Source organism: Bombus terrestris, chromosome 11, assembly GCF_910591885.1.
Source record: "Bombus terrestris chromosome 11, iyBomTerr1.2, whole genome shotgun sequence".
NCBI lineage: Eukaryota > Metazoa > Arthropoda > Insecta > Hymenoptera > Apidae > Bombus > Bombus terrestris.
In genome coordinates this window covers 16,531,746-16,550,922 of record NC_063279.1, presented here as the reverse complement: position 1 = coordinate 16,550,922, position 19,177 = coordinate 16,531,746, and the positions used below count along the sequence as shown (strand labels likewise).

Below are 19,177 nucleotides of genomic sequence, written 5' to 3'. Positions count from 1 at the left end.
CGTTAGTCGTTAGTACGAAGTATAAATCGCAAAATAGAATCGCGGAATAAATACTCGTAAATGCTCGTCACGTAATAAGATACTCGAAGATACTCTAGATGCTGTTAGATACTCGATATGTACTCGATATGTACTCGATATGAACTGTGTCGCTCGCGATCGCACTGTTTATTTATACTGGTCGGGGGAGAGTCGGAAAATTCAAATTCGTCTTCGTTCGACGGTTGCATGTAGCGGCTACATTGTTTTGCCCGGCATTTATTTGTTCTTACATTACTTGTAATCTAACGGTCTTGATACTCCGAGGCAAAACAACAACATGATTTGAATTGTCCTCTACCTCATGTGCCGCTACAGATTCATACTAGCTTGTCATTTCTATGAGGTAAAAGAAATATGCGAGGTACGAATCCTATCGGGGCTCACCAATCTTTGTCAACAAAATCACAAAACTTTTCATAACTCATCGCTCTCCAGCTATGTAAACTCCCGTCCCGTTTTCTGGCGTAGTATGGATCACTACCAACACCAGTATCAACACCAGCAGCAGTACCAGCAACAGCAGCAGCAGCAACAGCAGCAGCTGCAGCAGCAGCTGCAGCAGCAGCTACAGCAGCAGCTACAGCAGCAACAGCAGCAGCAGCTACAGCAGCAACAGCAGCAGCAGCTACAGCAGCAACAGCAGGAACAGCAGCAGGAGCTGCAGCAGGAGCAGCAGGAGCTGCAGGAGCAGGAGGAGCTGCAGGAGCAGGAGGAGCTGCAGGAGCAGGAGGAGCTGCAGGAGCAGGAGGAGCTGCAGCAGCAGCTACAGCAGCAACAGCAGCAGCAGCTGCAGCAGCAACAGCAACAGCACCCGTACCCGTTCCCGCACCAGCGCCCAGTCCAGCACCAGCACCCGCTCCAGCAGCAGCACTCGTACTCTTACCAGCACCAACACCTGCAGCAGCACCTGCAGCAGCACCTGAACCAGCACCTGAACCAGCACTTGAACCAGCACATTCACCAGCTCCTGCACCAGAACCAGCACCAGAACCAGCACCAGCACTTGGACCAGCACCAGCACTTGGACCAGCACTCGCACCAGCATTTGCACCAGCACCCGCAGCAGCACCCGCAGCAGCACCCGCAGCAGCACCCGCAGCAGCACCTGCGCCAGCACCAATGCACCAGCAAATGCTCCAGCACCACCACCATCACCACCACCCGTTCCAGCACCACCACCACCACCCGTTCCAGCACCACCAGCAGCAGCAGCAGCACCAGCACCACCATCAGTAGCAGCACCAGTACTACCACCAGCAATGGCACCAGCACCACCATCACCAGCACCACCATCATCAGCACCAGCACCAGCACCAGCATCAGCACCAGCACCAGCACCAGCGCACCACCACCAGCACCAATGCACCTGTACACCAGTGCACCAGGATCAATGCACTTGTACACCAGTGCACCAGGACCAATGCACCTGCACACCGGTGCACCAGCACCAATGCCCCAGCAAACCGGCGCACCAACATCAATGCACCTGCACACTGGTGCACCAGCACCAATGCACCAGCAAACCGGCGCACCAGCACCTATGCACCAGCAAACCGGCGCACCAGCACCAATGCACCAGCAAACCGGCGCACCAACATCAATGCACCTGCACACTGGTGCACCAGCACCAATGCCCCAGCAAACCGGCGCACCAACATCAATGCACCTGCACACTGGTGCACCAGCACCAATGCACCAGCAAACCGGCGCACCAGCACCAATGCACCAGCAAACCGGCGCACCAACATCAATGCACCTGCACACTGGTGCACCAGCACCAATGCACCAGCAAACCGGCGCACCAGCACCAATGCACCAGCAAACCGGCGCACCAGCACCAATGCACCAGCAAACCGGCGCACCAGCACCAATGCACCAGCAAACCGGCGCACCAGCACCAATGCACCAGCAAACCGGCGCACCAGCACCAATGCACCAGCAAACCGGCGCACCACCACCACCACCACTAGCACCAATACACCTGCGCACCAGCGCACCACCACCACTAGTACCAATGCACCCGCGCACCAGCGCACCACCACCACCACTAGCACCAATACACCTGCGCACCAGCGCACCACCACCACTAGTACCAATGCACCCGCGCACCAGCGCACCACCACCACCATTAGTACCAATACACCTGCGCACCAGCGCACCAGCACCAACACCAGCACCAGCACCAGCACCAATGCACCAGCGCACTACCACCACCACCACCACCACCACCAACGCACCAGCACCAGCACCCCCTTGACAAACCCCACTTCGAATGACGTCGTCGTCGCCGGTGCGCGGTGCCGCAGCCGCTGCCGCTACTACCATTAGCATCACCCTCTGCAAGAGTATGACGAAAGTAGTAGAGGGAGTAACAGCACTGGTACTCTATTCATTTATACATTAACGTAGAGTTCTCTGTAGAAGAGCTGCGCAGACACACGATCGGTAGGAGAGGATAGTAAGCAGACTGGAGGAGAATCGAATATAATACAACCTTGGTCGGCCGTTTTTATGAAATGCATAAATAAACGAACGCGCGTTTTTACAGCGAAAGCATATTAAAAGTCTCCGCTTTTGTCACTTGGATTTTTCCCTGCCGTTTTGATATTTTCTCTTTCCTTACTTATCGTTTGTTTAACGTAGCCAAAGAATATTCATATTCTGATAACGTATTTCGCTACATTAACAATAAATATAGATAGATATGATAGGTACAGCCTTCTTTCGAGTTGCTTATCCAGTAGTTTCTATAGAAGATGTTGAGTATAACCGAATAAAACAAATCGAATTGATAATAAGTATCCTATGCATATCGTCGCGTCGCATTAGTTCTCAACTGATCTAATTTCATTTTTAATAGAAATGTAGTTAACCTATCCACATATGTCTCATTGGTAGAGAGAATAGATATAAATTCATAATAACATGATGAAAGCTCTATTTAGAAAACAATAAATATTCAGTTATTTTAAGTCCTAACTTCATACAACATATAATATTAAACTTCATAAAATTCAAACTCAATTTTCTCATTGCCAGTTCACGAACTAATGGAAATGGAACAGTTAAGAATGGCGGCAACGATATTATACTATTGATAGAATTATCGTATTTAGTTACAAAAATATAATTATATTTACATCTTTTGATACATAAAATTTCGTTTGAGAACATCGTTAGGCAGATTTGCAATGTACACAATTCACAAATGGATGTCCACCATTTGTAAATTTATTTTCATTGTTCACTATTGATCGTTTTGGCAATGACTTTATATTATCGTAGCAGTTATTTTGTCCTACATATTCAAAAAAAAAATGTCCAATCTATCCGACTGTTATATATCGTTTATTCGGTACGAGAATATACAAATTTGTGCTACTGTGGTATCAGAGAACAAAACTAAATTACATAAAGTAAGTAAATGACAGAGTATATTCCTAACCAATCTATTGTATATGTATTACTAGTAAAAATTATTAATCTGTTTTAGTACTATACTCCACAGTACGTCCTTTAAAATGAAATAACTTCTTTAAAATGGGACCAAACGATTTAATTCTCTTTCTTTCTTGATAAGTTAGGAGGATTAATTTGCTGAATCATTCAGTGTAAAAAGATGTTCAAAAAATTGCAATTAGATTAGAAAATCGCGAAGAAACGATAACGCTGGCTTTCTACAACTTCTTGATCTGAGCCTATTAAGAAAATTTATACGATACAGTTTGTAAATTTATATATGTTGGAGATGAAAGGACACCGAAGCCTTCCTTTTGGAACTTTGCGAAAATCCCCTAACATTATAATCTAGATTCTAATCATAGCCGTAATTAAGCAATTGTCGTCATTCAACCCGATTGTATTTGTTCGAGATTTGTGACATTGAGCTTAGGCTCGAGGCGACAACCAGTCGCCGAACGTAGCCGCGGTCAAAGGATGAACGCTTTGTCCAACAAAGATATGGGGTAATAGTATAGCTCTCCTTAAAAAGAAATAGTTGTAGCGACACTCGACAGTAAACATTCCAACGGTCTCTGTCCCGTGGTTTGCCACACGCAGACCCTATTCTTCGGGTAAGCTCGAGGTCCAGTTACAAATATTAAGATTTAGTTAACTAAACTCCTTCAAACAGACGAACAGTCTTTGTCCCAACTACGGGAAGATAAGGGAAATCTATTTTTTTCACAAACGACACTTTCCACTAGCAACTTTCCCTCAAAGGCGGCTAGCATCTTTCTCTAACACCACCAACATGGAAATTGACCAATTAACGGCAACGTCAATTTCCGAATGATCTCGTGTCCTTAGACACACGCCATCATAGTTTTCCTCTGCAGCATCATCGTGACGGAAAGTCATTCTCTCGTAAGGTCTCATTACATAGTTACATAGCGTCTTTACGCTCGGTGACTATTTTACGTTTTAACAAAGAGCTAGTATAATAATTCTTGTACCGTAGATAAGTAGATCGAGTCCGACTTAGACTTTGGAAGAAAGTATATTTGTTATCCCGTTGACCGCGGATTCGTTATCGAACCTAAGACCATTGTCGTTAGTATCTAATCACCGCGGTTACCTGTCAATTCTGCAACATCCACACTTGTACTAATAATCATATTTGTACTAGCAAATATCTTCTCTATTGCATAACAACAATATCTAATCCAAACGAAGATTCGTTACACGCCCCTAACCCTAATCATAATGTGAACCCGACATATGCATATACATAGATACGTTCTACAAATGTCATTAAAGATAAATTTAATTCTTTAATGTAAAAATTTCTAATTACTTAGTTAAAGAGTAAGTTTGGTTAAAGAGCCAGGCGCTGCGTAAAAAATTACTGTCAGAAAAAATGTTAAATACCTATAACTCGCATACAAAAAGTATCAAACATAATGATCTTGAATAACAGATTACTTAATATCGACGATTATTTGCGAGGAAAAGTAAAACAGGCTTCGATCCCAATATTAAAATATATATTTGAAACATAAAACGAATAAGCGCGCACACATGACATATATAGGTAAAAAGGATAAATTCTAAATATTAATTTAACGATATTCTTCTGAAGATTCAATTTGTATCTAAATAAGAATAATTATGTATATAAAAAGAATCATTAGAAAAAAGAAAGTCTTTTCATATAATTTTGTTCATCGTCATATATTCGTCAAAAATTCAGTTTCTACTTTGGAACGTGCGAATGTCCGATATAAAATGTCGTTTATCATTACATTCAAGAAACGACGAAACAGATAGCAAGTCATATATGATATATCTGTATAGATCGTTTTTCTACTTTTACTTTATACAAATCAGTTGTAAAATACAAACTTACCAATGTAAAAGTCAAGCTATATCGCGGAGAAGAAATACGGTGAAAAAATTTCATAAATCAATTTATCGTTTAACTACTATTGCATAATGACAATAGTAACATTGCTCACGATATTTATAGCACTTTATTTATAGAAGAAATCGAATTTAATTTAGTAATTAGGAGACGGTAAAAACGTTGCAAAATGTACGATTCTAAACGCATTTCTCACTTTAATGTACCTATTTATGATATTAGAGAAAGGATATTTATATAGGTAATTCAAAACACAAGAAATATAATTGAAACTAATAGGTATTGATATTAATATTGATTATGTATCTATATAAAATTATCCTTTGTGCGTGTTATCCTCGGTAAGTAATCGATCGGTATAAAGAAGAGCGAGTCTCGCTGTATCCGAAAATTGCCTTATTCGAACGGTCATGTTTTCTTATTATTATCCATAGAATTTGAATATTCAAGGATTCGTACGTTTCATTCGTTTCGAGGTTTGAATTCGTAATGAAATATCGTAGCGATATCGCGAGATAAACGCGTCTTTATTATTAAATATATAGGTACACGTAGACTACTACTATGTATAACAAACTATCCGACACAAGATTATTTTCGCCTGTAAAATGCGTTTTCTGATCGATACAGTTGGTCAGTTTTGCTGGCAAATAGAACATTAATAATTATCAAAAGTGATTCAAATTGTTAGAACGAAGATTTTAATCAACAAATAGCATATACAGATAGCTGGTATGTAAAATTTATGAAAGATCCTTTAAAACATCGATAGATTGACTTCCTGTTTAATCAATTATCTATTACGATGTCTGTATTAAGATAAAAAACATCATAATAAGAGAAACTGTTCAAAGTTAGGTAGTTTTCGTCAAATGGCTCATTTTTTACTTTATTATATACGTATGTCTGTTACATTAAAATAAAATTGCCCGAAAACGTTTGTTACATTAGTACTTGTTTCGTTATTAATACTTGTACAGATTTTTCGATTTTGTCTTTTGCTGTATCATAAAATAAAAAATGGAAGACGCTCGAGTATTTGAAAATCGCTTCATAAATTAATGCCTCGTGTAAAACAGTTGGAAAACAGAGGAAACGAATTGCTATTAATTTTGATTCTTGCCGTTAAGGAGATTACTTTCCTTATTTGGAATCTGTCGAGAGGAAACCATTTCCATCAGGCATACTTTTGTGACGGAGTAGCTGATAGAAAAAAAAGAAGAAAGGAAGCGAGAAAAAAAGGCAGCAACCCCTTTTCTTCATAATGCGACAATGCGACCCGTTTATCGAGTCTCCTTTTAACGTCATCGAGGCGATTCCGAGTTGCATCCACGGGAGTGCCGATGCGCAAATCCACGCATGGACACCTCTTCTCCCTCTCTCTTCCTCGTCCTCTTCCTCATTCTTTTTCCTTCGACAACCCCTTCCTTCGCGCCTCTGTTTCATTTTCATTTTGCATTAAAAATACAAGAACAAAGAAACGCTGGATGTAGAAAACGAGGGGCGAAGAGGATAGGAAGGAACATCTTCGTTATCGTTCTCGTTATCGTTTTCGTTCGCTATGAAAAAGAAACAACTAGTCATTGTTGTACAATGGAAGAGGAAGAAAGATAGTTACATCGAGATAGTTTAAGAACTATAGTGGCTTTTAAAACAACAAGATACGTATGGTCAGTGATCGTTATTTTTGTAAACTTATTTTTCTTTACTTATTTACAAAGATATTAAAGAGATCAATATGCACAGATATGATATAGAAAGGCGATATAGAATGATACATAGAAGATTTCTAATACAATTTGCCTTCTAACGTTCGAATTAATTTTTCAATACGATGGTGTCCTGTCCTTTCTTTCTCATAATGTAAAAATAATTTATCGCGATCTGCAGAAAGTTGTACAATTTTTGAAATGGAAGGAGCGAGTTCCTCTCTCAATTCCCATGCCCATAGACACCTATAACATACAGATGCTTTTTTACTTTATCTACAGATAATATATAAAGGAATTGATTGTTTATAGATTTTAAGACGTTTGAGCGATTACTTTGATACATATCCGTTAGATAATATCAATATGATAAACGATAATATTGACGGCAGAATCTTTGGTTCGTTCACCTTTCAATTGCTTGTTTGCGAGAATTATTTGATTAATCATTAATGTTGTTGTTTGAAATCTAGTGACACGAGTAAATGCCTTTGGTCACAGTACGGACATATAAATATCTATATATTTCATATTTGTATATACCGATAGAGTATAATACAGTACAATACAGGACAATACGGTACTACTGATATTGAGATTCTAGCATGCTACTATCCGTATTACCTCGCTTATTTTTTATCTTATATTACTATATAATCTTATATATTGTATACAGTTTATTATATTTTTTATTATTACTTTTCCTGGCCGAACAAAAGAATAGGATATAGTAAAAAATTTGTAATTACTAATAAATATAGATTGTTTCGTTATTTTAACAACTGAATTATTAACGTTGCACGGGGCGGTGGTGATTTTCTTTCATAATTTACCATTTATTTACGATGATCACGATATATATATATATATATATATATATATATATATATATATATTCGCAAATGTACCATATAAAGCGGCGCAATTTAGGTTACGTGCGTTCGGTACAAAGTTCCGGAATCAACTCTCTGTCCTTCGACGTTTAATCGATATAGCGGATATCGTTGAGGACCGATCCTCTTCTCGATTTTCTGCACCGCGATGCACCGTAGACTTTAACGATTCACATTGTAGCCATCAAATATTCCGGAAAATGCAACGTACATACATAAATACAGTGGCTTATACGTGTTTGAAACAAACCAAGCGTAACTATTCATATACATACATAACATATATATGTCATTGAATTATTTTTTAATCTTACTGGTACAACGTAATTTTCTCGCTTGGTAAAAGTTTTAAACATAGATGCTCGAATCTTTCGTGAACCACGTTTATGCATATATACGTATACATACATTGACTAGTATAAACGAATGAGAACATCGAACAAGGGCAAGTAAATGAGAATTTATCCAACTAGATAAGAATATTATAATACTTTTGTGTAAGCTCGTCATCCTGTTATATCATAATTTCATATTTTAACGCCATGTTTTTACAAAATTATACACGATGATTCAAAACGTTTAAACTCGTTTTTCCCAAAGTCTTGATTTTTGAGTTATGTCATCGTTGTAACAAATGATCGAAATGTGCACAGGGTACTTTCTTTTGCGAAAGGATGTAACAATGCAAAAGAATGTATATTTTATGAGTAAACATGATAATAAAAATGTCACATAGCTACGTAAATTAAAGTGACCGGTTCTTTTCCGTGAAAATTCTGTTTCTTGCAAGAAACTTATTCAACCGTATAGGCTTAATTTAATTTTCTTATTCCTCATTTTAGATTGAAACATTTGTCTTTTGATTTTAAACATTTTTCTTTTAAATGAATCTTTTTTACAATTACATAGTTTACCTTTACGGCAGATACTTAAGAACATTTCACAGCTGTATCTATCACACATTAGTTTTTACTTTCGTGACAGCTCACGGTATCGCGTATTTACTGTTAAAGTAGATCTTTGGAGTGACAAAAGTCGTAGATCAATGACAAAATTCTTTCGACATCTCGTTTCTTCCAGAAAGGATCATTGATTTGATAAGTATTTTTGCATATCCCTTAAAGGAATACATCGACTTTTAAAATGCTCAATTATTTCTAATTATCGTTTCTGCGATTCTTTGAGCTTCCTCATTCGTTCAATTCACATATTTTTCTTCACCGCGGAACATTTTCAAGCGCCGGATTTCATCGAAAAGTTCAGTTCCATCAATGGAAATATCGAATTCTCTGGTTAAATATTGCGCAGATTTCGCAATTCCTTCCGAATATCTGAATACTTAAAAAATTCTCATAAAAAGTTCGCGTTTCCTTTAAACATTTTTATTTGATACTAGGATTTTCTACTAATTTCTCGTATTTTATCAAGTATATTTGATGGAATAAAATCTTCTTTACTCGAGTATTATACAGTGAAAATGCATTAGTGGAGCACAGATATTAAAATATGAATATTTATTGTATTCGAATCAAACGTTAAAGAATCGATTAAAACATATGGAAATAACGTATCGATATTTGCCTATAGTTCGGTGATTATTCTATTCCGAATGGCGGAAAACAGTACAAGGCAGCATGCTCTGAATGCGCTAGAATAAAATCTGCGATTGTTGAAAATGTGGTATAGCATTACAAAATACAGTACGAATGCGGTACGACCACCTTCAATGGATAGAGATGATACGAAGAATTCGTAATACGTTTTGGAACGAATATAAATATCATCAATCTGTTCCTATCCTTTATCTAACGAAAAATCAGTCCGTTCTTATTTTGTATCTTTGTTACTTCTAATTAAATTCTTAAGAAAGCGTAAACCTATATTTACGCGCATAACATTTTTTCTTATTTTTATTCATAGAATATGTCAGCGTTTATTCGGAGACTATTTGAATACTTCTTAAAAACGGAATACCTCTCTCAAAATTGGATCAAACTGTTTGAGTTTTCTCCACAAATCAGAAGGATTAGTTTATTAGACGATATGTAGAAAAATTTTTGAAAAAGTTATAGTTGGCCGGAATCATGAAAAAATAGTCGGAAGAAAGGTCACTTTTTACAATTCCTTTATCCGAGCCTGCAACGAAAATTTAAACGATACGTTTTGTAGATTTACGTCAGTTGGACGTAGGTACTTTGCTATACAGGCTGAAAACTTAATCGATATTGGTTAACATTAGTATGATCTACAAGCGGTTAAAAATGGTGAGAATCAGTTTCTCGCAACTTTCGACCTATAACTGTAACAAATCTAAAGATTTATATTTATAAATTACACGTTCCGATGCCTGTCGTTCGTTTCAATGTCAACATCGATATATTCAGTGAATCGTCGTAGGTACTCTTCTTTAAACAGTTAATATTTTAATACCTCCGTGTATTGTTTGCATTTATATATACATACATATATGTTTATACGTGTTTGCCCTTTCTCCTAGTCGCACGACGCAGGGTAACATATTCTACCCGTTGCACCGAGATGAAGAAATTTTCTCGTTATTCTCGATGTATTAATCCTACCGCCGCGCCGCGTCTCACGCCTGTCAATGTAAATAGTACATGTAACTATAAACGCGTATATATCCTATACACGTATGAACACAAAGAACACATGGAGATACTAAAATGTAATGTTCAAACGATGCTGTGTATGCGCGTATATGTATATGCATATATACATGTATATAGGTACATACAGCAGATATATAATATATATATATACATACATACATACGGATACAATATTATAGCTTTATTCGTATACTTGTAATGTACCGAGTACATTCGTAGATGAAAGTATGTAAATATAGAGAAAAAACACATATAAGCGTATATCTTTAGGTACGATAAGTAGAGGAAGAGAGAGAAGGAAAGGAAGGTAGAGAGAGAGGTGGAAAGGGGGTTGACGTCGAAACGAACATTGTGCGCACGCCATAACGTAGCAATAACAGTGTTCCATTATATGTAGGTAGACCAACGAGAGGGAGAGACGGAGGTGGTGGTGGTGGTGGGAGTGGTGGTGCGGTGGTGAGATTGCAAAACATGCCTAGATTAATGTTTTCTCATTCCACGGACCGCTTGTACAACCTCCATTCCCCTCGCTACTGTGATTCGTTCGCCAACCGCTACCCTTCCTAAGCCATGTTCCACCCCAGAATCACGGTAGCTCTGTCGCGTGACAATGAAAACTACGAATTGCATTGCGTTTCTACCTTTCCATAACTACCCCCCCCCTCCGCCCCTTCCCTCTACATCTTCCGCCTCCATCGTCTCCCCGTCCCTGTCTTCCGCGGCAAGACCTCTTCACCACTATTTTTCTCTTTCTTCCCCTGATCTTCTTCTCCGATTTTTCCTAAATTCTTTTTCCCCATCTCACCCTTTAATATAGTATTTATTCTTGTTTCTTTGTAATAGGATTTGTTCAACTGTTTATTGGCTTTCTACGTATATACATATTATTTGTACGTATTTAGGTACGCATCATGTATACGCAAGTCAGGGAAACAAATCACTTATTGTAAGAGCAAAATTATAACTGCGATAAGTAAATATGCTTGTCGTTTTTCACAATTGCATCATACATTCGCATATAGTTTTTTAAAATTATCGAGTTATTAGGTCATCTGAAAAGTTTCTTTCGTTTTATAAGGAAATAATGGATGCACGACATTTTCCGTTTTGTATTATTTTATCGAATTACGTATGATCCATTTTCTTCTATCGAAATAAAGATCACAACGTTCGACAGATTAGGTTACATGTTTGTATAAAGATGCATCGCTGTAAAAGACGGGTCTATAGAAGAAAGACACTTTTCGGACAACCTAATACAATCGTTTATAATAGGAACGTGTAACTTAACTTGAAACTATCGTTTTGTGAATTTGAAAGATCAACCCGATTACCTAATCAGATTAATCATTACCAAAACGTTAAACGCGGAGATAATTCTGTTTTACTTTGCATTTAAGCGGCGCATAAATAATACAGGAAATGTGTCTGCATATAAACGAAAGACAAAAGTTTAGTGTCTGTGTCCAGGGATCAACGTCGCTTAAATGGAATCCGTCACCAGGATCGACATGACATGACATAGCGTTTAACGTGTTAAGTACCAAAATTCAACGACCTCTTTTGTCATTAACTTCTAGAATGACAATAAAAATTAAAAAGAATCAAACCGAATCGTTTAGCCATATGGAATACTAACGATGTACATACATGTACAATTAGTTATTTAAGATTATATTTTTGTTAGATCATCATATTTGTAGAACACGTATTTACATTCTATGTCATAAGTAGCCTGTTTGATCACGATCCAACTTGACACACATATCTGATCGTGGATTAAGATTATAGGCAGGTAAATATCGCGTTTTTTTTTTCTTTCGTATAATAATATGTAGTTACGTATATGTATTGCCTCGGATTTTGTCTTCTTTATGTTACGAAATGTAAATAAATACCACTGTATAATACTAATGGTTCGCACTTCTCCCGAACCAACGATTCCCTAGTTTTCAAATAATATTTTAAGCTTCTACCCACATACATAACTGTATTGAGCAAACTATTGGTACAATATTCATATATAATATTAACAATTATTTCTCGTTATTATTCCCGGTTATAATCAATGTTAGTGGTTACGTTTAAATTTGAAATTATACTTGACGTAAAAATTATTTGCATTATTTCGTTCAAATATTGTATCCAATACGCAACTTGACAAAATTTATAATGGGTATACCATTCATCTTCTTACACGATAAAATCGACGGTCATTTAGCGTATTAGATATGATACGTAAAAGTCAATAGTGAATAACATTATATTGAAATTTAGTAACTACGTTATGTAACTATTCTTCGTTATATTATTGATTTATCGTATCGTAACTATCGTATTGTACCGAAAATAGAGTACTAGAACAACTTTATTACAGAAGATTACTTTACGCTTGATGATTTGCCTAATTATAAAAATTATTATACCGATTTAACGTTGCCAATTGTGTCATCGAACTGATAATTCTCGTAACTGCTCTCACGCTGTTAGGTATACTTTTATCTCCGTACCAGACATTCGGTAATTAATTAAAAGTTCTATCCTTATGCAATGTTTTAGATATAAGTTTTTAAAGAGCGTACATAAATACGATCGTCGAATGTATGTATCGTTGTTTACTTGTAAAACGGACACAGCATAGAAAGTGTATTACAACCGTAGCACTGTTTCCGTGGAAATGAGTAAATATAAATAAATACGAAAGGAAAGAGAGAGTTTTTTTTCGTCGTTATGTCGAGCATACTTCAGCTAGAAGAAATCTATTCATTAGTACCATCTTCTCCCGGGGCTGAAGGTGAACAAGCGGGAAGCGAAGGAGAGTAGTCTGGACTCCGAGAATTCCCTTTTATTCGCATTATTATGGTAATGACACTGAAAAGCCGAAAAATGTCAGGCTTTTGTAACAGAAGGTTTGTCCGCCTGGTCCATTCATTGATTACGCCCCGCCCCCCTCCTCCCACTCACCAACCCACCCCCGTTCCTCCACCCTCTACCCTGCCGCCTACCCCTTCCTCGCTAGACGGAGCTTGTATTTGTCGAGCAACCCTCTAGAGAAAAGTTAGTGGCTATTCGTACCTTTGGACAATGTCTCTACCAGCTTGTGCTCATCGATGTCGAATAAAGAAAAATGTATCCTATTTGTTTTGCTTCTGTCTCGTTGATACATAAAATTTACACATAGAAAATGCTGTTACTTCGATTATCGTTTTATTTTCTCAATTTTCATTTTCTTAATCACAGATGCAAACAACTTTTTCACACAGTATGTACATTTATATAGCAACATATCCTTTTATCTACGTTTCACATTCTACGATTTATTACTTTTTTCGTAAAAAGAACAAACATCTGGAATTCCATTGGAAATATTTTTGAAAAAAAACGTAATTCTTTGATAACTATAATTATCGCAACGTTAATTTTTATTTTATTAGATAATTCTATATGGTTACGAATGGAAAAGGATAGTGCAGGTTATTCAAATCGATGTCTCATTGAAACGTAATACGATAACAAGAGAAAACGAACGATCAAGAAATGAAAATTTTATTTCTTATCATTTTTATTATATCATTGTACCTATATAGGCAGTCGTATAAATATGGAAGTGATTGATAAAATTATGGATACAGAAATTAGAAGAATTACGTAGAAATTGCTTTTCTATAATATTAAATTAGCTGTAATGACGTTTAATAGGATACCTTTTGTTCGGTTAAGTCCGTAAATTAACATCGAAGCTTTCCTTTCATCGTCAAAAAAGACAACATAAATTTTGCAGATATCGTTTGAATATTTCTTTCTAAATCGTTAAATTTTCCTTTGCTCTCTATTTTATGTACGTATGCACGTGCCTGGATTGGATTTTATTTATTAAATATTATTCCAAACTTAAATATTAAATATTAAGCTTACTTCTCTTCGAATTGACGAAAATGTCGAACGGATAGTTATGATAATAATATTAGAGCGAATGTTATTTAGCAATGCCGAAGAAGATACCCAAGCACAGATCGAAACATACTCGTTACAATTAGAACCGCTACTGTAAAGAAGAGAACATCTCTGGAGATCGGAATAAGCGTGTCGACTCGATCGTATAAGCCAGTAAGTGAATTACCGATAATTAGAGGATGGTTTTACGAAGAATGGGGAAATTGGATGCGCGCCTTTCTGAATCTTTGTTAATCAGTTCCATTTTGCAAAGCATCGCTGCCGCAGTTCCCTCGACGACTGAATCGAGAATTCCAGGGCCGCCGGTTCTTCTAGAATTTCTCATCATACGTACGTAAGTACATAGTACGTGCCCAATGTTGCTTTTTATTTAAGTTACACATCGTACGAATCGTTACGAGGCAATTACATCCTGTTCTATACAATTAAATAATCTTTAACTTGTTTTACCGTTTACTTCGTTCCTTGTTATTTCCACAAAGTAATTTCCAGTTTGTACCATATTTTCATTGCATTTTGCCTAGTTTCGTGGTATGGTTACAAAGATATAAAAATGGATAAGTTTAAGACTACTGTCCGGATAATTTGATGCTTGTCTGCATATATTATCTACACACGTTTATAAATCTATCCTTGAAATTTGAGCTGCAGCGTAAATTCTTGTAAATGAAATATTTGCTCGATTTAACTAGCGTACTATACTATGGTGTAATTCGTTATGACGAATAACGTGTTAACGTTTATTAAAATATTTAAAACGAACTTCTCCTCCCTTTTTCTTCTTTCATAACGAACTTTCATTTCAAAGGCAATCGATTACCTACGCGTTAAAATTCGGACTCTGATTATGATATCTAATAATAAAGGTAACGGTACGCTACTTTCACGTGAACACAAATTTACGAAATAATCCGAAACGTATCGTAGGGTGTGATAGAATAGCAAACAACTGCTAATGAAAATTCATTGCTGAATAATTTTAGTTCATCGCAGGATTGCGGCCCTGGAGAGTGGATCTAGCTCGGTCCGCATCCGCAGAAGGGTGGTTTTAATTACCCCTTCCATTACTGCAAAACCAACCCCGTTAGTGGATTCATTTAGTCACATTACCAGACCGCCCACCTCTCTCTACCAATCCCCCCTCTTTCTCCTTTCCTGGCTCTTTCTCTTTCGTTAACTAGTGGTTGGTGCATGTTTCAAACCGATATTCCGTCTCTCTCTTTTCAACTTCTTAATACAACTCGTACATCTTCGCATACGTCGAATTATTCCACTTACGATTAGAGCAATATTATATTAGTTTCATCGTAAGTAGCTTTTGATAATTTTTTCACATTCAACCATTTATCACGACGTATTATGTATAACCAGATATACAAATTTAATAAAATCTGGATATTTCGCGAAAATATTATTTATCTTACTGAGAGTTATCATCTTAACGATTATGAAGGTATTTCATAGCAGGTTTCAAACAAAAGTTAATAATATTTTACCAAATAATTAACAACTACGTTGTTCGATAACACGTCTCCTCCACATTGAAAAATTGTGCCACTTATTAATAATAGAGAAAATATAAGAGATACATAATGTTCAAAATGTTCGATTCGAATAAATACAATATCGAATATCATTAAAAGGAAAGTAGATATTTGCTACAATTTTTCGCTTTAAAATATTTGATTTATTAAAAAGATATTCCTTTGTTACGGAAACTATTTGTACTTTTAATGGAATCATCGTTTCGTTACGCATTACTTGATTATTACTTGATTATCGAATTAGGTACAATCGAAATACACAGATAAATGTAAAATCAGAAACATCGAGCTAATCTCGAGTAGACAAACATCGAGATTGCTAGGATCATTTGAGATATTAACTTCGAAATTGCATTTTTTTTAAAGGAATCGAGAAAGCTTGGAAAAATTATTGAAATATTAACGTTTAATGTCGTTAAATCGTATTATATGTATTTATTTAATATCGCGTTCGCTTTCCCATAACGTTTCTTTTTCTATTATTATGTGAAAAAACCACGCACAATGTTTAAAGATTTGTACAAAGACTTGCACCGAAGGAATCACGACCAAAATAGATACGCTGAAAAATTAAAACACAACATTCTTACCTACAGGCATATTTTATTTTTCTTACATTCCTTTAATGAAATATATATAATTTAATTTCTTTGATATAAATTAGTGGACGTTAATATCGATATGCAAATTTACTTTTATTCGTAAAAAATAGCATAGATGCCTCTCAGGCCTATGTTTGGTAAAAATATTTGGATGACTTTACTTCACCATTGAAGATTTAATTTAACGTAATGTATAATATATAAGTACATACGCACGTACATATTTAGGTACCCATGTACGCATGTATAAGGTGATCTAATTAATCGACACATCTCTTTCGGATTATACGTTGCATATGTGCAATTCGTATTATATAGGTATAGGTACAAATGTTGCATAATCTCAGCGCGCATATTATATGCTACAGGTAGTTCTTTTAATAGATAGATGCGTTGCACGAGTTCAAAGTTTAACTTTGCAGTTCCATAAATAGACGTTTATAATTCCTGGCATTGAAATTAAAAGAAATATTGAACTCTAAATAAAATGATATTAACGTGTATTAGCGTTGAATCTAATCACCTAACGATATATTTTATTTTGTTTCTTAACGATTTTGCATAGCACCTTATAGATACAATGGTAATATGAAGGTCTCATCGACATGATAACTATGTACTTACTTCAATCCGTATTTAAAGCAGATATCCGAAACGCATTGACGTTGATATATCGCTGGCACACTCGCATCTAGCATTAAACGTCCCACTGTTCTCTTGCAATTGATAAAATCTCTAAACAACTATCAAAATAGTTGACTTTGCGCAGAATACTTTTTACCGTACATATATCTTGCTGACTCGTACAATTAAATATGTATGTTAACTCGAACAACACTTTAATACTAACAACAAATAGCAAGCATAAGATATCGCAACAAATGTATAGCACACCGAATAAATTTAACGTTTTTGTAATTTTTATGTTAGAAATTTGTTGGTTTGGGTCTTAAAAGAATTTTGTTATAAAGTATCATCTGTAAAACTGTACGTCCTACCATAAAAGAATAAAAGTAAAAATCTTGTCCTTCGAGTATACCTATCTACGTATCTACATATAACAAGATAATCACAAATCAAAATGATAAACCAGAATTCATAAAATATTACTTTTAATAATAATTTATACATTCTTCTTCTCTATTTCGTAAAACTGACAGCATATGCTTTGAAACTGATTTATACAATTTTCTAATAAAATTCTAATGGATTTAAGCCCATTTCTGATACATCGGTACAAATATCGGTACATTTTCAAATTGCCTTTGTCTTTCAAACGCAATAATTTTCTATTGTTATACGTAGTTTACAGAGTTTACATATCATTTTAAAATATCTCCTTTTCTCTAACCATAGAAAGTAATCTTTAATATGTACACTTGCGTATATTCCGATGGAATATAAAATTTTCACTTGTAGCGGTCGTTGCATACCTACTTGTGCGCGTATTACGTGTACGTAATAACTGCTTAACGTTTTGTTTGTAAATTTTATTCAGATCTCTCCTCGGCATCCGATTCTACTCCAAATCATTCAATACGATGTTATAAATTATAGGTACCTTATATCGTAAAGAGATTCTATCTCTATCTATTCTTCTTTGATTACTAGTCTGAGACATTTGTTCACGTTATTGTACACATGTATATCGATCCTATCTTTAATACCTAATATTAGCGATCGCTACGTACGATCGATTAAAAGATACAAAAATTAATCGCAATAAATTTTTAACAAACCTATGTTGAACGAATGTGAAAACAACGAAGGGTAGGATTTTGTGGGATCTATTTACTAATTGTGGACGATTGGTGTCTAACGTTAGGTAGTCTAGAAATATTATTATATGTATTTAGTAAGCATGATCCTGATCTTCGGGAATAAATTCATAGTATGGTAGGCCCCCCTTTGAGATACATATACGAAGGTGATGAAAATAATGGGACGATAAAAAGGCGTTAATGTAAGATAAATCGTAAATCATATTTACAAAAGTATTAACTATTAAACTTGTTATTATTGTAAACATTATGTTTGAACATTCATGTATTAACGAGATGTATTAACGAGAAGATTCATGTATTAACGAGAAATTGCACAACGAAGTAACATGTATAGCGCTATACAAATTTCGATGGTATAGGTACAGTCTCCGATTTTCTTACAATTAAACGTTAGGATAAGAAAACAGGTGTTACGCGTAAAGTGAATGGTTTAAATTGAAAGAATAAACGAAATCCTTTCCATCGATCGGAAGATTACGTTAGATAAATCGATTATACGCGTTAAGTAGATACGTAAATACGCGTATAAGAAATAATAAGATATACCGATGGGAAGGAGAAGGGGGGCGGGAGAGAAGGGAAAGCGAAAGAGCGAAAGAGGGAGGGAGAGGAGAGACAGAGAAGGAGAGGAATAATAGTAAAAAGGAAAAAGAAGAG

The 19,177-nt window shown here is 36.1% G+C and overlaps 1 protein-coding gene across 1 annotated transcript; it reads left to right on the top strand.

Annotated features, from left to right (window-relative positions):
• Positions 1-396: 396 nt before the first annotated feature.
• Positions 397-3,855, top strand: LOC125385927 (skin secretory protein xP2-like). The gene is given in 3 exon segments (XM_048409958.1): positions 397-403; positions 686-1,134; positions 1,136-3,855. Coding segments are annotated over 3 exon segments (1,620 nt in total). The 3' UTR covers positions 2,300-3,855.
• Positions 3,856-19,177: the final 15,322 nt, after the last annotated feature.